At 45.8% G+C, this 20,437-nt stretch overlaps 2 protein-coding genes across 2 annotated transcripts; both read right to left on the reverse strand.

Annotated features, from left to right (window-relative positions):
* Nucleotides 1–361: 361 nt before the first annotated feature.
* sdhaf4 (succinate dehydrogenase complex assembly factor 4) lies at nucleotides 362–1,589 on the reverse strand. The gene is made up of 3 exons (XM_068741128.1): nucleotides 1,457–1,589; nucleotides 1,119–1,235; nucleotides 362–980 (listed from the first exon to the last, which is right to left on the reverse strand). The coding sequence occupies exons 1-3, from the start codon at nucleotides 1,521–1,523 to the stop codon at nucleotides 871–873; spliced, it is 294 nt and encodes a 97-aa protein (XP_068597229.1). The 5' UTR covers nucleotides 1,524–1,589; the 3' UTR covers nucleotides 362–870.
* Nucleotides 1,590–2,775: 1,186 nt separating this feature from the next.
* tlx1 (T cell leukemia homeobox 1) lies at nucleotides 2,776–5,477 on the reverse strand. Its single transcript, XM_068741119.1, has 3 exons — nucleotides 5,033–5,477; nucleotides 4,372–4,573; nucleotides 2,776–2,986 (listed from the first exon to the last, which is right to left on the reverse strand). Exons 1-3 carry the CDS (start codon nucleotides 5,475–5,477, stop codon nucleotides 2,776–2,778), a joined length of 858 nt encoding a protein of 285 aa, XP_068597220.1.
* Nucleotides 5,478–20,437: the final 14,960 nt, after the last annotated feature.

Below are 20,437 nucleotides of genomic sequence, written 5' to 3' on the forward strand. Positions count from 1 at the left end.
AATCCATCAATGTATTATGGTTGATAAACTCCTCGTGCCGCCATTAAACCCCTATCCGGGGTCAAAATAACTCACTCACCACATTTATCGGAGCATCTTTCGAGGATTGTCGCTTCGTTTCAGCCGGAGGCTCCTTCCTTTCACCGTGCTGCCTTCACGGCGCTCCGGTGAAAGCAAAAGCAGCTGAGCGCGTGTTTTTATGACGCTATTGTTCTGGAAACTATCTCTGAACAAATAGAGATCAAAAAACAAGTTCACGTATCAATATATTATCATTGATAGGATACATTTTCAGACCAATGTTTTATAGAAACTTAAAATAATGGCACATTTTCATTGCGGCTACAGAAGAGAGAGGGTGAACACTTCAAATAGGTTTATTATTAACACGAACACAAAATCATTGGAAATAAAAGCTTGTCAAAAATGGTTTGGTTTGTGGAATAAAAGTGTTTCACTGCTTCCTCGTCCTTTTTCGAACTATGGGATGTGTTCCGTTGTTTTATCAGTATTTCCTTTATTTGTATGTACAAATAGTTACATGTTTTTATACATGTTCGAAAGTAAAATAAAAAATAAATCATTATTACAACGCTGCCGACGTTACGTGAAGGCAACATAACAGACTCTTCAAATTTGAAATCAGAGCAGACATGGCGCTGCGCGTCCCTCTAGCGGACGTAACAGGAAGTGCAAGAACATCCCAGTGACAAACGTAACCTTGTTTAAATCATTTCTACAAACACTGCTACAGCTTCTATAATGGTTGGTGGAATATAAATGATATCTAAATAAACTAGAGTTCCCAGGAAATACGAATCCAGTCTCTGAATTAGTCAATGTTGTTCCCAATCTGTGGTTTTTAACAGACTAGAAATCAACACAGCGGCCTTTTCTCTCCCAGTCTCCATAGCGGGTGGGCTCCGGACCTCGAGGACCCCCCGTCTCCTTGGTTACTGGGTTCACGCCATCAGGGAACGCTGGGAGACAACAACACATTGTAGCGATGCATGCAGTTACAACTGATTTCATCCTTTATAATTATTAAGGGTTGAATGATCCGATTAAAAGACTCTTCCAGTTTGGCAGGCTGATCATCAGACTGCCATCGTTCTCACTTTGCAGTATATTTTGGCTTTTCTCCTCCTCGGGGCTGTCAAATCGGCCCTGCGGGGTTTTGGCTTTCTTCGGCGGCTCGTTGTCCTTCGGGGCACCGCTGGCAGCCCGACGACACCCTGAACGCGACAGAGAAGGAAAACAACGACTTTATAAGGACCGATGTCGGACAGCGTGGTGCGTCAAGCTTCACTTGAAACCGCACCGACATTATAAAACTATTATTCAAAGCTAGAGAGGATTCTGCGACGCAAGAATCAACAACTGCGCATTAAAAACAAACAATAACATGGATGCTACATTAGCTAGCTAATTAGCTAATAAAAAAGAACACACTGACCTGTAGATACGGCGTTCGCGGCTAGACTTCGTTTGCTAGCTGAAGACAACACCCGCAGAACAGACATACTTCAGTTCAGACGAAGACAAACCAACGCTTTCTTCCTTACTGTGTTCGGGCACCTACGTCATCATCATGCGACGCAAACACCGACAACAACCTATGCAGTGTTTATGTGTTGCCAGCAGGGGGTGCAAAACGCACGCTGTGATATTTAAGGTTCTGTACGTTCACCAAACATTAGATTACATAAATCAATAAAAAAAAGATCAAGCAAGTCCGCACACGAGACAATTTCATGTGCAGTCAAGTCGTCCTGTGTCACAATAAAGGCACTTGTCGACGCAAGCTCAATTCCAGTGTGGTTCTTCTCCTTGAGCTCGCTACATTGGTGTCAGAAGTGGGATTTCCGACTTCCAGAAGGATGGAGATGGGAATCAACGAACTCGAGCGAGCAGTCAGAGCCATGCTGAAGACGGACCGACTTCCTGACGGCTCCAGCGCACCAAGGCGTCCGCTGCCCCTGCTGGCCGAGCGGGCCACAGCAACAGACGCGGTGCGACGTTTAGGATGTCGTGGTTACAGCTACCTCCGTTACCGGAGGCCGGTGTGTTTCTGGGCCCTTACGTCATCGTGGGGCGTTCAGGACATTCATATTTATTTATTTATTTTAAAAATCTATTTTTCTTTCTTTTATTTTGAAAATGTAACTTTCTCTATAAATGTTGTTTAAGAATTGTAATAAAATTAATTGATTACAAATCCTTTAATTTCAAGTACAGTAATCCAGATTTAGATTATAGTACCTTGATTCAGGGTTCAACACGCGCACGCACACGCACCTGACAGTCAGTCACTTTTGTTTACCCCCCCACCTCTCCAGAGGTCCTGTGTTTCATGACGTCATCACGCTGAGTCGTGTTAGATTATGTTTTAATTGAAAGGTGCAAAAAGAAGTGCCCTGTTGTTACGCGTTGGAGTAAGAAGTCAATAAACTAAACACGAACAAACACCGACGACGGAGATGTTTACACATCAAATATGAAAATATGCTGTTTGTGAAACATCGAGTCCCTCATGGGTTAGAACGCAGCGGGCTGGTCCGGGTCTACGGAGCACGCCGTTCATCATGATGGACCGGAAATAGTCCCAAAATGTCACTCCGGTCTCTGCAGGGATTCAGCCTATATTGACCCCGAAAGGATCCAGATGCCGGGGGGGGGCATTAAATGGGGGTGGTGCTGCAGGATCTGAGTCTGTCCTCCTCCGTGCGGGGGCCCCGCCCGGGCCTCCGGTGCCCGCTCGGTGCCCGCGCGGCTCTACTCGCACGTCGACACGCAGCTGATCTTGGTGGTGTTTTCGGTCCAGGGCTGCAGGTTCTGCAGGGCGTACAGGGAACTGTTCTGCAGGCACAGCGGGTCCGGTGTTACCGGCTGGTTGATGGTCTTCTGGAAGGCCTCCTGCTGCAGCTGCATGAGGATCCGGTTGGTCTGCTGCCGCTCCGCCTCCCGCTCCTCCGCGGTCTGCCGCCTGCAACACGGTTCACATGCCGGGTTACGGTTACCGTAAGGCCGGCGTGTTTCTGGGCCCTCGTTTCAGCAGCCGCTCGAATTTCAGGCCCAAATTAATTTTTTTATTTTGTAATCTGACTTCTTCTTTTTTTTGCCTGAATTTGGGTCTGTGTTGGTGACATGAAAGTATGAACAGTGACGCCATATCCTGTTCAAAAAAGAACATTTAATCCTGATGGGCGGGGTTTTCACCTATTATTGTAAAAAAAAATGATAAACTAAATGCTCATTTGAAATATGAATATGTTCAATATTTTATCTCATTAAATGTATTTATTTTTGGTTATTCTGAAGAAGGGGACACAGAAGACGAAGCTCAACGAATCCGGTAAAAGTATATTTACTGGACTTTCTGAGAGACTAAAACGCACTCTGACTTTATTTTCGTTTCGTTTAAAGTCTGCAAATTATTACAAGGTTTTGTTATTTTCATTCATTATTAAAATAAAATGCATAGAAAGAAGACAAATCTGCAAAAAGTCCAAAGGTCGGATCGAATCAAATCAGCCGGAAGCGCAGCTAAATAAAAACAAACATGAAGCCATTGTTTGTTAGTACATTTTTAAATGAACGATTTTTGAAAATAATCAGAAAATTAGACATAATTAATATCAATAAATAATTTAAGTAACATTTTAGCTAATTTATCAAATGAATTAAGAATGAATTTCTGCAATGTGAATACATTATATTCAAAACAACACGTCTTATTTTTTACTGTTTATCTCTTTAGGATATTAAAAAAAAAAAAAAAAAGATCGAATTGTAGAAATATATTTGCAGCCTTTGTTTATAAATATAGATTTATGTAAAATATATAATTTATTTATGATATTACCTCAACTTTTTACATGAATTCACACAACACATTGTAATATTTAATAATCATTATATTCCTTTCATGGAAATATTGGATTTGACTTTTTAATTTTATATATCTTTCTTTCTTTTCAGAAATAAGCCATTTGAACCCTTATGATTGGCTCATCTTAAAGGGATGGGGTGCTCAAACAGTTAATTATTAAGGAACTGTTTCCTGAGTATTTAGAGTCAACTAACAATCCTGGGATGATAAATCCCACCTTTGTAAAAGTGGTCTGTTCTCTTTTGTCAAACTTGTGGAGCATCTGTTTTATTGTTTTGGAGAACATTTGCGTATTTCTTCAAACTTTTTCAAACTGTTGCGTCAGAAAGCAACCAGTACTTATTAAAACGTCATTTAAATGATCTGCTTCCAACATAACAGTCAAGTAAAAGCATTTAAAATAAACAAATAAATAAAAAGCGGCCTGCAGCTCCGAGTAAAACAAATCCAGGGCCGCTGAAAGGCCCTGGAAGCTTCACCTCCATTTGGTGCGTCTGTTCTGGAACCAGGTTTTGACCTGCGCGTCCGTCATCTTCAGCGCCTTGGCCAGGGCGGCCCGCTCGGCCGACGCCAGGTACTTCTGCCGGTGGAAGCGCTTCTCCAGCTCGCAGATCTGCAGCCGAGTGAAGGAGGTCCGAGGCTTCTTCTTCTTAGGAGGCGTCCGGTTCTGGTAGGGGTGACCTACGCGACGTGTTACAGTGAGGGGTGAGAGGGACACTGGACAGGAGGACGGGTCAGGAGGACGGGTCAGGAGGACGGGACAGGAGGAGGAGAGGAGAGGAGAGCACCGGGAGGAGCAATGGAAAATGACCGAGGATGTGTTGACAGAGGAGACCAGCGTGAGAAAAGGACTGAATCCATTAAATATCAGCCTCTTTAAAATAAAATAAAAAGGACTAAAAAGCAAAATAATAGAATCAATTCTTCATTCGAAGTCAGAAAGGACAGAACGCTGTCCTTTTCCCGTTCTGATCTAATGTTCCTCAGCAGGAAAATATCTCTGATTGATGTTTTTCCGTTGCTAGGATACCGACCGAATCGCTTCTGATGCTCATTGAAGTCCTTAAAACATATTTTATAGTTTGACATTGTATTCCGCGGTTTACCCGCGTTTATATTATATTATATTATATTATATACCTGAGAACCTGTCTTTGGTGTAGCGGCGGTTACTCTCCATCCACGGGAACGTCAGCGCGCTCACGCTGCTCACGGATCCGTTCACCGGCGGCACGGAGGAGTGCCCGCAGCTCATCGGGCGGTGCGCGGGGACGCGGATGACCCCGGCGGCGTTCGCGTTAGTCCCGTTCGCGTTCACGCCCATGTTCATGTGATAAGGCCCGCCGAGGGAAGCCACCCCGCACGAGCTGGCGGACCCGGGATATCCGTTGTTCCCGCACGGGAACCCGCCTCCGTGCACGCCGCCGCCGTTGTACCCCGCGTGTCCGTAGTCCGCTTCGTGCATCTTCACGCCCAGCATGCAGCTCTGGTCGGCGTTGCTGAGGATCTGATCGATGCCGAAGCTGATGGGCTCCGCGTGCGCGTGCTGCTGCAGGTGCGTCCCCAGTAGTCCGAAGTGATCCATGGCCTCGGCGAGCGCCCCCCCCCGCTCCCACGCGCGGGACAGAGGTTGCTCCACGCGCCGCTCCACGCGCCGCTCCCTGGCGCGGACTCTTCCGTCTGGGCTCCTTCAGCTCTCGAGCGCCGGTCGTTATCTATAGTGCGGGTGAGTGTCCGCGTGCGCGTGAGGGAGGGTGAGGATGGACGCCCCCCCCCCCCGCCCCCGCCCCCCATCCCGCGGCGGGACGACATCAATCAAAGTGCCAAATAGACAGCGCGATGTTCGGACTCGATTGGCTAAAGACTGTTTGAGGCTCGTGACACCGATTAACTGGACGAGATCAATAACGGAACCAAACGGAACTAGACACGCGCGTCACGCGCACCCGCATCCTTCCCTCAGATTGTAGCTCCGGTTACCTTCATCTTCTTTAAACACACAATCAGCTCCTTTTCGGAAAGCTTCTAAAACACTTAACAATACATTTTACTTCTGGAATAAATAATCTGCATTAAACTTTTTTTTTTTAAAGGAAAACTTCTGCAGTTTCTGTACAACCTGCAAGGCCTTTTTATGTTATTCATCAGGCTGCGGAACAATGAACCAGAATAAACCCCGCGCTTATGATTGCTGTTTAATGCGGGCCACTCGTTCATCGTTATGGAGCCGCCATCATTATTAATTCATGCTCAGACTGATGCGTTTTCATTTGTTACTGCGGGAACCGAGAATGTGTTTGTCCCCATTTTTCTGCAGGATTAAAAGCAACCAGAGTAAAAAGTGAATTTTTAATCAGAAAAAATAAGTCATTATTTTAAGCATTCATTAAAGATACTATAACGTCTGCGGAGATGATCGGCGAGTCGCTTGAAGGATATTCGGTGTATCGTTACAAATGAACGGAACTTAGTTTAAAAGTAAATCATAAATAACGAGCAGCGTTTTCTACATTTCCGAATAAAGATATTCTCTAAGATGAACAACCGCGCAACGATTAAACGAGGAATTAGACCACGTGACTCTTTGGTTTCCCTTCCCTCAAAAAGCCGCTGGGACTTAATTTCTTCACACCTATTAATATTTGATCGGCTTTTAACGGTTCTCATTGGCCAATTGACCAATTAGCAATTCGTAATGCAGCCATTTATTTAAATGTGGGCTAGTAACAGATAGCGGTGCTGAAAAAAAGGGTGCTAAATTACAGAAACGCAGCTGAGATGATGCGTTCAAAGACAGTCAGTCCGTCAAAACAGGATCATTTACAGTAAAGACCGAACTGTTGTGTTATCGCGTGAGAAATAAGACGTACAGTACAAGAGCGTGATCTTATTTACATACAGGTCGTCCTCTGATTGGTAGGTTTTGGGTTGATCCCCGCCCCCTGCAGGCCACATGCGTAGCCTTTGGTTTGTGATTGGCTGTCTCGCCTGATGAGCAGATGGCTCCTCCCTCTGAGTCTCAATAGGAGCGTTCTATATCATTAATAAGTACTATATTAAATGCAGGATGTGTAATATAGATCTATTTATATATAAGTATTGTGTTTTAAATGTCAAATAATACAGGAATGAACTGTATATGATTTTATACTCTAATTTTAAAATACAATAACAAAATGCTTAATGTAAAATTATCAAACAAATAAATATCAATATTTATATTTGTTCAAGACAAACATGATTTAAGGACCCTCGTTATTTATTGGTTTTCTTTTACACAAATACATTTTTTAAGCACAAACATATTGTGTTTTTATTGATAAATGTGATCCAGCAGAACATTAATCATACTGCGATAAAAGTTTAAAAACATTTATATAAATATGCTGAATACCTTCTGCTGGATATAAAATTCATCCTCACTAATATTTTGTTCTTCATAATGATAATAGATACTATAATACTTTTTTTTTAGCCTGCATTAAAGTGATGCTTGTTCTAACACCTTTATAATAAAACAGCATAGAAATGTGGTTGAAAATATTTTGGAATCTTAATCGGTGAATTTCATTCTCGTATATTTTACTTTATCACTTTCTTGCCCCTATAAGCTGACTGAATCAGAGGCTCGGCCTAAACTCTGGAGCCACAAAAAAGATGAAGGATTCCACCCAACATCATCATCGTCAGTCCCATCACAATGCGTGCAGCTGATCTGCAGAAATGCATCATGAGCTTTCTGATAATCATATTTGTTGTTTGCAGTTTTGTGGATAGAAAATGAGAGCAGATAAACCAGGAGGCTCCCATGAATCTATCCATCAGGTCCATCCCAGTGGGGGGGGAGGGGGGCAGACTGACAGACATTCATAAAGTTCTTCTCTTCCAGGTCTGAAATAACAGTTTGAGCCACTGAGACGGATAAGTGAGTCGTCATCCTGTTATTTTAGTAACGCAGGGAAACGGCAGCCACCGAGTGGGAACCTATGTTTGAGGATCCCCTCCCTCCTGCATCTCTGCCCCCCCCCCCCCCAAAAGGAAACACATACCTGGCTGGACTGCTTCAGTGTGCACCGAACGCTGCTTCATGGCTTCTGGGCCTCACTGAGGGCTGCTGCTTTCCTTCCTGGGGTGTGATTGACAGCTCCCTATCAGCACACTTATCATCTGAACGTCAAGGACCCCCCCCCCCCCCCCCAAAAAAAATCCCATTTTCAGGTGATTGATGGAGGCCAGTCTTCAAGCCAAGAGACAGAGAGAGTGAAAGAGGGAAAGTGGGTCAAAGAGAAGGATTGAAAAATCCCACCGGTACACACGGAGAGAGCTGAACGAGGACGACGCTTTAAAACTGGGATAAAGTTCTTCAAATACTGTCCTCAATATAATATAAAGGACTTTTGTCTTACTTACAAAAAAGACAATGACAACACTGTGTCAAATTTGCTGACATTAAAGTAAAATGTTATACCCCCCCCCCCACACACACACACACAATATTTGGACAAACACAGGACAAATAAATCTAGATTTATTCCAGCGATAAAAATAAATTCTGTAAAAGCCCACCGTAAAGGGCCTGAATGGAGGAGAAGAGGAGTCGCTGGTGACGTCCTCCTCCGTGCTTCCATCCAGATTTAGGGAGACGATCCGATCAGACCAGGAATGCTGTGGGAAGCGCTTTAATTGCTGAGCTACGTGGCTAGCATCGCTACATGGCTAGCATCGCTACGTGGCTAGCATCGCTACGTGTCCACACTTATCATCTATCCGTGGCGTGGCTGCATACCCAGTACATGCACGATGGGCCCGCGGTTTGGGGCGTCATTCTAAAAAGCACGCATATCTAAAAAGGTCAAAGGTCAAGTTTATTAAGCTGCTGTGATTTGTCTGGACTTTATTCAAGGTGAGACTTCGGCCTTTCTTACGACTTCCGCCGACAGAAAAGACTTTCTTCTTTGTTTTTGGGATCATCACGACTCCCTCCGCGCTGCGCTTCTGTTTCCTAAAGCTGAAACCAGGCCTGGGAAATCTAATGAGCCCTACCCGTCCACATCGTTCCCATATAAGGCTTCCCGCCGCAGGTTGTTGACCTCCCGAGGAGAATGGATCGAGTGGTTGATGGGAGGAATGGGGAGGAAACTGGGAATGCTTTGGCCCAAGCTCTTGGAGCGGAAGATGAAGCTTCCAGACGTTGCTGAAGAAACGTTTGCTATTGCGGGATCACACAGGAACCCTGTGTGAATTTCCAGAGAGGAAGCGCCGCATTGGCACGGATCAATCAAGCTGACTGAGGGCTCTGAGGATATTCCGCCGTGTCCGATGGGAGAACTTTCAGAGACCTATAAATGATGAACAATAAGCTTCTGTCATAAAGAATACTCAAATATCTACACTGAACCAGTTTGCTTTCCGTCACCGGATCCGCCGACGCCAATAAGACCTCCAATAAGAGCTTACGATTGATCCTCGAGCTGTAACTCTAAAACATTAGGAACGCATTGTGTTGAAGGCCCGGGTCGTTAGCTCGCATTTGACTTGGCGGCAGCAAATAATGGCAACGCATGTCACCGAAGTCCTAGACACAACAACCGGGCTGCGACGCCGCAGACCGAGCCTGGAGCCGGTGTGAGGCGTCCCTCCACAGACCAAACACAATCCATCCCGAAGCCCCCCCGAAGCCCCCCGTCCGATACGGCCGTGGGCTAATGTAGCGGCTACAGGAAGCCGTCAGCACGCAACGCACGTTACAACGAGCAGCATCTAATCCCTCTAATGCATGTTTTCATCGTGTTGTCACCACGGCGCGCTGGCGGCCATGATGCTAGCGTCAGTAGCGGCGGCGCTAACAGACAGACATGTGACAACACGCCGTTGATGGCGTTGTGAGTGTTTCTGTTAGCATCTGGGCCTTTTGGGTTTGGGGCCGCGCCAAAAGCACGCTGGTGGCCCGGGAACCGAGGGACACAGTCAACGAAGAACAACGGGCTGCGATCAGAAACACACAAATCTACAAACAACGCTCACATCTCACCACGTTATAAACATATTCCTCGATTGGCCATTTGTATTTGTAGTTTTACGGGTCTTGGACATCCGTTTTTTTGCAACAACCTGCTGAAAAACAAACCGACAAAGAGATGGAGAGACTTCAAAAACACGACCTCCAAGACGGCGTGGAAGAAACGGGCGCTATTTGATGACGCATGACAAAATGTTTCACGCAGGGTTTACAAAGCAACAGGACGCATTAAAGAAAAGCCGTCTGGATTTACACACACAACAGGTGGAGCGTGTCCGGTGGAACGGTAGCCGCTGTCAGCACTCGGGGGCCCCAACCCCCCCCCCCCCATCGTTCCAGGGCCTAGCGGCCGTCTCCGTCCTGCTCCGAGGCTCGGCGGGTCGAGTGTGCGCTTCCTGTCGTCTCTGCCGGATTGGGATGAGTGGTGATCATTCCGGTTTCCAGTTCTCATTCATCTGCTTAGCAAAGGCAGCTGGGAGACGTCGCCTCCCACGGGACGGACGGGATCGTCCTGCTGGTCCCGTCTCCCTGCTGCAGGTCCTCCTTCAGCCTGAGCTGTGAGTGATGACTGAACACATGAATAGTTGGAAAGGACATCACTTCATAATGTAGTAAAAGTCTAGTAAAGTAAAGTAAAGTAAAAAAATCCTCCTCAACAGGAAAAAGGCCGGCTTCAGGATTTCAGGTGTTTAGAAGAGAAAGTTTCCAACGGAAATATTCAGCCCTTTTTGAGTCCTGCTGCAGAAATGAAAAGATTCCTGTTCAGGTGGACGATCACAATGATGGACGAGCCGTGAGGGGAGCGGGAACGTTCTGCTGAATGTACCGAACACCAGGAATATTAGTGGCGTTTAAAAGAGGCCGTGTTTCTGATTTACTCCAGACGTGATGGTTTCACGTTCACACCGGAAAATACATGGAATGAAGACGTGCTGGACATGTGCAGCGCACACACACACACACACACACGCACACACACAATGAAGTTTAATACAATTACATTTTGTGGGAATAAACAAAATGCGGAATTTAAAAGAAAGATTTTGATAATTTTCGAAGACTTGGATCAAATCTAGAAGTCATAATAATAATAACAATCATTGTGCGCGCACACACACACAAACACACACACACACACACACACACACACACACACACACTTCAAAAAAACAGACTGGCTGGTGCCTGTGTCGCCCCAGGGGTGTGTGTTGCTCCCTTAATGACGTCCTTAGATCTAGAAGGAGGCACGGTGTCTCCTCCTCTGCCTCACTCAGGGAGAAGGGATGAGCAAAAGCCACGATCCTCCTCCTCCTCCTCCTCTTCCTCCTCCTGCTCCTCCTGCTGCTTCACGTCGTCTTTCAGCGTTCCACCTTCTCTTCTCCATCCAAACCTTCTCTGTTCTCCTCATTTTAACAGCTCAGTCTGAGCTTGGCCAATAGCCGCTCTGTCGTTGACTCCGGTGTGGAAGGTTGTGGTTGCCGTGGTTTCCAGTCAAACAGCTCATCTATGGGGGTTGCATTAGTCAGCTGTATTGCTGACTGCGGTCATTATTTTCCATCTGAACGCTTCGCAAGCGTGTGTGTGTGCATGCGTGTGCGTGCGTGTGCATGTGTGTGTGTTTGCGTGCACGCCGGCAATTTAGACGACAAAAATACGGCTCAGAAATGGAGGTGGTGAGTGTTTAAAACGCAGACAGAAACACAAACATTAGAAGTTGACAGTTGAAAGAGTGTGTCTGTCTCCCAGTGTGTGTGTGTGTGTGTGTGTGAGCAAATATTTTTTCCCCCTCTGTCTCACTCTTATTTTTCAGAGGTCAAAGGTCATCTTTAATTGGCTTAATGGACTGTCCCGACCTGAAACACGCAGCCCAGATCAGAGGCCAGCGTGCGGCCGAGAGGAGCAACAAACCAGCAAACAGACTGGCGTTAGACAAAACACTGGCCTCCACCAGTGGGGGGGGGGGGGGTCACTGGGAGCTCCCTCTGAGGCAGGAGGAGCAGTGAGCGGATGGATTACCGCCGCCTGGGAGGCTTCACCCGTGTCCGTTTGTCGGTCGGGTCAATCATCAGCAGGAATACACAAGAAGTTCTGAATGGATTTCACCGAGAGTCGAAGGGAGGATCCATCCAGATGGAAAGGAAGCGATCCGGAACAAGAGGAGGAGTGTCCCACAACACGGGTCCAGCTGTAAAACCGGCCTCCCCAGGACCGACGGGAGCCACAGTGGGAGTGTTTTTAACAACCCTAAGTCATGAGCCGCGTCACTTCTTGGCCTGCGATGTATTTACGGAGCAGTTCGGCTAACGAGTGTGTGAACTCTGGGCTCTCCAGCTAATAAATATCTCCTAGCGCGACGCGCACAAGAGTCGTATAGTCAAGAGCTTCCGCCCGGCGGCAGGAAGCTGGAGAAGCGCACTCACCCAGGAGTTATTATCGCCTCTGACCCGCGGCCTCAACCTGGAAGGTCCGCGCCACGAAGATAGAGAACTTACAAAACACGAGGAAAAGAGTCGGCTGCTTCGGAGATCCTCGGATTCTGAGTCGGGAACGTAACGAGGGAACGATGGAGCAAGGTGAATGCGGACTGTAACGCAGTACCGGTCCACGTTCAGGCAGCCGGTACGGGTTTTAGGGTTCAGAGGGAAGAACCAAAGAGATGCCGGTGAACTAACAGAACCCAAACTGTCCGACTGGGCTCTCTGGTTCCGGTTCTGCCTTGTTTACAGTCATTCGTTTGCAGGTCATTGCAGATTTCCATGACAACCGATGCTACTTATGTAGATTAGCCATTTATTCACGTAAAAAAAAAAAACTAAATTAAATGCTAAAAATTAGCAGCATAGTAAATAATGATGATGATGAATATATTTATTAGATAGAATGTTAGAGTAAAAGTACAGTCACACAGTAGCATGTATTACAGTACAAATACAGTCACACATCCTGTCTAAGAGGAGCATTTCAAAAAAGCCCTTGCGGTCTTGTTTCCATTGAAAGTCCTTCGTACATAAATCATCCACAATTAACAATACAAATTTAACAATACAAATAAAAATAAAACCAATATTAAATAACAGAAGTATAAAAACACCTTTAACTACATAAAACATGAGATTCAACGCAATGGGAGGGAACCCTCAGGGTTCAACCCGGAGCGACCTGGAATAACACAGGAATACCATATTAGAATAAAACACGTTCACGTGTTCATGTAAAGTAAAGTCGATTATGTGCGTTGCCGCGGCGACACCTTTATTCTCTGCTGAGCCGAGTGCAATAAATAAGTAACAAGAACAGAAGTGCATTCGATGGTTTTACTATATAAAGCCGACTCCGTGGATCTCTGCAATTGTTGCGTATATATTTTGGCACGTTTTCATAGAACGTAGGGATCCGGGTGTGACGGACAAAACGGGGGCAATACCGCTAGAACTGTTAGGGGGCAGTGTGGCTACAGTTAAAGCAAGGCGGGGCAACTGTGTAAGGAAAGAAGAAGAAAAAAACTCTCTGAAGACCCCAAAAAGACACACGACGGCATCATCATCATCATCATCATCAGCAGCAGAACGAGTATTAATATGCTTCAAAAAAAGATGGCAACCTCCTCTAACTGTCCAATGACACATATACGTGTGTGCGTGTGTGTGTGTGTGTGTGCGTGCGTGTGTGTGTGATTACAATATGTTTGCCTTGGTAATAAGTAGGGGCGGCACGGCAACACTCAACAACACAAACAGTGTCAGTGTTTGAAACAAGCCAGACCTCTTTCTGCTTTACGATCCCATCACTCCCCCCCCCCCCCCACCTCTGTCTCTCTCTTTCACACACACACACACACACACACACACACACACACACTCTTGCACAGGCACATTCCTCTTGCTCCGTCTCAGCCTGCTCTTGTCCCATCATTGTCATCATCCCGCCCAGGGATGGCGCAGTGACACACTGCAAGCATATTGAGTGTGTGTGTAGGTGTGTGTGAGAGTGTGTGTGTGTGTGTGTGAGTTTGTGTGAGTGTGTGTGTGTGTGTGTGTAACGGGTTGTAATTTTAACAACCTTTAATTCACAAAACTTTTGTTCGACATGCTCGGGAAACACGGCCACATCAATCTCGCGCCAATTACAAGCGACTCCATGCCGAACAGGCCCCAAGTCGCCGTGACAACCTGGATGATTGATCACCAACAGCAATGATTCTCTAACCTGATCAGGCAAATTACCGTGGCAACCGCAGGGGCCATCTGAGTCCCGCACTGCAAAATTAAATCCACCGAGCTCGTCACTACGAGTCAGCGACACAAAGACACAACTCACTCACACACACACACACACAGACACACACACACGCACGCACACACACACACACACACACAGCGAAAAAGAGACCAAGGCCTCTTGGGGCCCCAAGCACCAGGTGATAGGAACGGTAGGGGGACATGAAGACATATTAATGTACTAAAGACTTAATGAACCTCCATCCAGAGCAGAGGTGTGGGGGGGGGGGGGGGGGGGGGGGGGGGTGTTTACTTTATTACTTTACAGCAGATTAATGGGGATAATCATTTAAGTGATGGAGATGGATTACCCTCTCAAAGCTGGCCGCAGCAACACACAGCCGGCCACCTAGAGTCAGCACACACACACACACACACACACACACACACACACACTCGCACACACACACACACACACTCGCACACACACACACACACACACACACACACACACACTCGCACACACACACACACACACACTCGCACACACACACACACACACACACACACACACACTCGCACAAACACACACACACACACACACACACACACACTCGCACAAACACACACACACACACACACACACACACACACACACACACACTCGCACACACACACACACACACACACTCGCACACACACACACACACAGCTAATGAAGCGGCTGGAGATGAGGTCCGTGTCCGTGCTGGTGACAATCTGATCAGAATATTGATCCATGCTCAGTTTACACTGTTGATCAGATACCCTTTAGTGAGTGTTGGAAGCGTAACGATGCTGCAGAGACATTAATATTCTAAAGAGGGGCCGGGCTGAGAGGTGCGTTACCTCGCCTTTAGGGATCGGGTCCGGACCCTGCTGGGGCGGTTTGGGCATCTGATTGGGGTCGCCTCCCTGTGGGGTGGGGGGGGGGGGGGGGGGCTTCCGGTCATGTCTGACTGGAAGAAGACACCAGAGCAGATCCCACTGGAGGAACCAGGAGGCGCTCCAGGAGACTGGGACATGTGGAATACCTGGGTTAGCCTTTAGCCACAGCGACCCGGCCCGGATGAGAGGAGCAAAACAGTCCAGATGTGGAAAAGACCAACGATAATGACGGGAAAGGAAGGAAAGGCATAGAAGGAAGACTTGAACCTACAGCTTTAGGTCTTTACCTTAAATTTACTTATAGATGTTTTACAAATCTTCCGAGAAGACGAACCAACAGACACGAATCAGATGCGCGGGTGAAAAGATTCCGTTTTAACAGGTGGAACAAGAACAAACTGTTGAACTAAAAAAACATTCAAGGAAAAGCCGGCCTCCTATTTGGACACTTGGCTTGTTCCACATGTTTGTTTGGGTCACAGCACGGTCCTGATCCTCCATCTGGAGCCCGAAGCGCCTCGCCCTAATCCTGAAGGGAACCTAAACACGCTCCGGCACTCAGAACCCTTCGGCGTGGCGTTCGGCCCAGACCGCTCCTCGTCTTCACCCACTCCCGACGCGGGATGAAATGGAATCCGCGTGCAATAACATGAAGGCTGCTCCGGGTGTGCAGGTGTAAATAAACATCAGGCTAATGGAAATGCCTGACGCTCGGCCTGCTGGGTGATTGAGTTTGGGGCTGATGTGGTGCTGATGGAGAGAGTCGCTGCTCCCTGAAGGAAATTAAGACGCCAGTTTGTCACAGACGTCGAGCCTTATAGACGAGATATTGCTTCCATCCACTGGCAATAAAACCTGCGCACACACACACACACACACACACACACACACACACACACACTCACGAATGTTTGGACACACACGTGCAGACACTATTGCAAATACACAAAACACACGTTGTGCGCACACAACCCAGCAGTCACAAGTATTTGCACACAGAAAAAGACACATTACACAGAAAAATATTTATATGGGCACACACACACACACACACACACATTCCACCAAGAGGTTTAATTACTGTCCTCTCTTCCATTCTCTCCTGCCCACTGCTGCAAGATAGATCTCAGTGTCAGAGCAGCTGACAGATTGAGACAGAGCACAGGCAGCCCTGCATATGCACACACACTCACACACGCACACACACACACACACACACACACACACACACTCACACTCACACAGTTTGACTACAAGCTTTTACACGTGACCAAAAAACTAAATTCCCTTTCTGTTTTCTTGTTTTCAGCATCCCCCCCAACCCACCCACAGACACACACACACCTACACACACACACACACACACACTTCACATACTTCCATGGTTACGGGTCTGCAGTATAAGTAAATACTCCTCCTGAGTCAGGCTGGCTGGTCTGGATTAAAGCAGAGTAAATCTGACTGCAGTCTGACCTCCGTTTACAGGAAAGCATCCACACACACACACACACACACACACACACAAGTGCTGCATAAACACTACTTAAGGTGTAGGAGCACCACAGCCATCCACCCTCCTCCTGAATAAAACATTCTGGACTGGACCTCCCATGGTTTTCCCCCATTGACCTCCGAAACTCACGACTGGATTATTTAATTTATTCGAATAAGGAAATCTGTGAAAGTTGTTAGCAGCTCTGAAATAATTAGAGCCGCTCATTAGAGCATTGTAATGTCCTGTGCTAGATCATTGATGCATGATTGTTGCTGTGCTATTTCCATGACAACCATGAGTTATCTCGAAATCTCTCCTGTTTCTTACCGGAAAAAGCAAAAATAAATGAATGAAAGCATGAATGCCGTGTTTATTTTCGCATTAGCATAATCATGGAAAGGAACTGCTTATTTTCAAAGGCTATATGCATCAACATGAATTATTTAAGACGAACACTGGAAATGCGGTGGACAAATGCTGGATTTAGCATTTCAATGAGAATAATCCTCCACCTGTGTGTGTTGGTGTTTGACTCTAACTAAATGTGCTTTCATGCAGTATGTGAACTTATGTGCAGAACTTAGAATGTCTAGGTATGTTTAATAAAAGCTGAAAATGTGTGCCTGTTGAAAAAAGTTATTTATTGTTTATTAGATTGTTTACTAGACCGGTAAATGGAATGCAGAGAATGTCGGTACCGGGCATTGCAGTATCATTCAAAATAATTCTCTTCTACCAGAACTTCAGGTTCGGCCTTGAGGTCCGTTTACATGAACTTCTACCGCAGTGAGGACACGCCCCCTTGTGGTTCACAGCGGAACAACAAAAAAGCTCAAGGCAACCTGAAGTCCAAAATATCAAGCATAATTATCAGGAGAGTCCAAGAGCAAATAAAACATCCCAGCAGAGAACACACGCACTTCCTGTTTACTGCTGCAAAACACACAATCCATAAATTCTACCAATAATAATAATAATAATAATAAAAAACCACATACCATTGATGGACATGGGGGGGGGGGGGGGAGGCTGGGGAAGGACAACAGGACAGTTAGAAGAGACCTGGATGGGTTCGTGACACCTAAAGACACTGCATTGCAAAAAAGAACAGCTAATGCAAGAAATAAACACTGAATTCAGGGACAAAATGTCTCCTCTCGCTTCCGGAAAGGGGTGTGGCTAGTCTCAACTAATTTGCATTTTAACATGCAGAGACACAGGGCTGAAAGAGAGGCGTACAGGACTCTGTGTGTGTGTGTGTGTGAGAGAGAGAGAGAGAGAGAGAGAGAGGACTAGCCACCAACTTTTTCGCCTTCACTCGGGACTGGCTGTAATTTGGTGAGTCACCACACGGTGGCAGTAGAAGGCAGTAAAACAACAACAGATAACTCACCACAGCGCTGATTGGTTCGTTGGGTCCCTCGTTAAAGGCTTCACCGTTGAAGGATTTATATTCCTCAGCGTTGCCATGGAATCGCGTGGCAGCGTCATTTTGAAAACTGACTACGTCAAAAGCCGAAAGGAACCTTCCCGGCAGGATTTGGGATGAACCAATCAGCATTAGTGAGATGTGATGGGCGTGGCGGGCGCCTCTGCTGCTCTTTGACCCCTAATGGACTTCTCTCGAAACATTTCCTGTTTGTTTACAGAAGTCTGCCGTCACTCAAAAATAGAATAAACTAAAGAATAAATCTAACTGAACGCTGCTTAAACTCACCAAATGACACCCCCCCAATATATTACAATTATGTTTTGTGTTAGTAGTTTTTCTGTTCAATACGCAAAAGTACATTGTGAGACATCGAGCCACTGTAGTAGCCATGCCAGGGCAGTAGATGGCAGTGTAGTTTTCTCAAACGGCCCAACACAAAATGCATTTCGCCCATTTAAACGGATTTAAACAGATTTAAACAGATTTAAACAGATTATACCCTCATGTTTGGTTGGAGATTTTGTGATTCCTTGTGTAAATGAAGGGATAAAACATGAAATTCTTACTTGTCGCCATGTAAACGCTGACACGAAATCTGTCGGCTGCAGAGCAACTCAAGATGAATGCATTTCCTTCTCCAGAGTACATGGAGATGATATGAATATGATATACCATTGGGAGTTTAGGGCAAAAATAGACTTGGGGCGACTTCCCCTCCCTGTTTACTGCCCCATGCTACGTGGGCATCAGGTAGGTGGGGAAGCATTACACCCAAAAAACAGATCATCTGTCAGACAATCAGCTGATATTTATGAAGGTAAATGTAAGACTTTAAACTTTAAGAGCTGAATAGTGACACCGGCTCTGATGGGGTCTCCTGCCCTTTAAGTCTGATTGAATGAAGGCAACACGAGAACACTGGTGACAGACAGATGACCCCCCCCCCCCCCCCCCCCCTAGTGAACAGACACACACCTTGGCCTCTGTAAATCCAGGATCCTCTGACAGGCCACATTAAGAAGAGCCTGCTCAGCATGAACGCATCATAAAAGTGGACGTGTAATTTCTGTTCTCACCAAATAGCCTGCCGAGTTCGTTCTGCGTCTCTGCTTTTAATACACTCGACTTAGCTGCCAGAGAGAGGGAGCCCTCAGGCCCCGGGCGAGAGACTACCGGTGTGCGTGGGAGCAGAGAGAGCGAGAGAGAGTCATGCCTTCCAGCACTGCTGATCCATTCCTCCATCTGAATTATCAACTAGAATTTGATTAATATGCAAATCCAGAGGGGGGAGGGAGAAGGTCTGGGGTAATTTCTCTTTGTGGATAGTAATTAATCACTGGTTAAAGTAAATTAATACATATATCAATTTTGTCAGGAACACGCTTTGTCCAATAGCCCGTAAAATTGAAGTTTGAAGTGTTAAGAGGCTCAACAGCAGCGTTATAACTAAAACTTTCAAATCCACCCTATTTAGTGATCAATCAAGCCGCGGCCCGCGGCAGAGGCAGCTCAATACCTGACACACAGAGCACACACACTGTTTAACACGCACACACACACGCACACTCACACTTTAACACACGCACACACACTGTTTAACACGCACACACACACGCACACACGCTGGTCCTGAGTCAGCACTGCAGCACAACACACTGTACTGTAGTACATTGAAGTGTATAGTGTACTTCACTGTAGTACACTACACTCTGTAGTGCAGAGTAGTAGAGTACATTAATGTACACTAAAGTACACTACTACAGTGTACTGTAATACACTGTAGTGTACTGTAGTGTACCAGAATGTAGTATTTTGTGATCACCGGCCTTTTTATTCAGAATAAATATTTTACTATAGTTTATACACTATAGTGATCAAATCATAATTAAATAATACTAAAACCTTTTTATATTATTTTGCCATCTTAGTTCAATAAAGAACTAAATATGTTACAGTATGTTATTATTATTATTATTATTATTATTATTAGCCTATTATATATTATCATTATTATTTAGAGTACAGTAAGAGGAATATAATCGATAGAGAACATAATAATAATATAATTAACCTGATGTAAGTGTCCAGATTAATGTTTCTTTTGTCACATAAACATAATTGTTGTTGTTTTGGCAGCTTCCAGATGGTTGTTCAGCGGTCCACCGTGGGGGGGGGGGGGGTCCACTTGTTTAAGCAGAAGGCCATGCATCAAACTTCAATTTTCCAGCCGATTGAATAAATGATTACCAATGTGTGTGTGTGTGGGGGGGGGGGGGGGGGGGCATGTTTACTAATGAAAAGCAATAACACTTCAGAATGTCCCTCTTCGGCACCCAGACCTGAGCGCGGCCTGTGTGCAGCGGAAAACCCAAAAAAACAAGAAAATAAAATGTTCCACCACGTTTTGATGAAGGAACCATTAAAATAATAGAATTAAAATTATTATTAAACATCA

The sequence above is a fragment of the Brachionichthys hirsutus genome, chromosome 7 (assembly GCF_040956055.1).
Source record: "Brachionichthys hirsutus isolate HB-005 chromosome 7, CSIRO-AGI_Bhir_v1, whole genome shotgun sequence".
Taxonomy (NCBI): Eukaryota; Metazoa; Chordata; class Actinopteri; order Lophiiformes; family Brachionichthyidae; genus Brachionichthys; species Brachionichthys hirsutus.

Coding starts and splice junctions, on each gene's coding strand:
- tlx1 (XM_068741119.1), bottom strand. CDS start 5,477: ATGGATCACTTCGGACTACTGGGGACGCACCTGCAGCAGCACGCGCAC. Junction 4,574..5,032: donor CACCAAAGACAGGTTCTCAG/GTATATAATATA, acceptor CACGTCGCGTAG/GTCACCCCTACCAGAACCGG. Junction 2,987..4,371: donor AACAGACGCACCAAATGGAG/GTGAAGCTTCCA, acceptor ACCGTGTTGCAG/GCGGCAGACCGCGGAGGAGC.
- sdhaf4 (XM_068741128.1), bottom strand. CDS start 1,523: ATGTCTGTTCTGCGGGTGTTGTCTTCAGCTAGCAAACGAAGTCTAGCC. Junction 1,236..1,456: donor CGCGAACGCCGTATCTACAG/GTCAGTGTGTTC, acceptor TGTCGCGTTCAG/GGTGTCGTCGGGCTGCCAGC. Junction 981..1,118: donor AAGCCAAAATATACTGCAAA/GTGAGAACGATG, acceptor GTTGTCTCCCAG/CGTTCCCTGATGGCGTGAAC.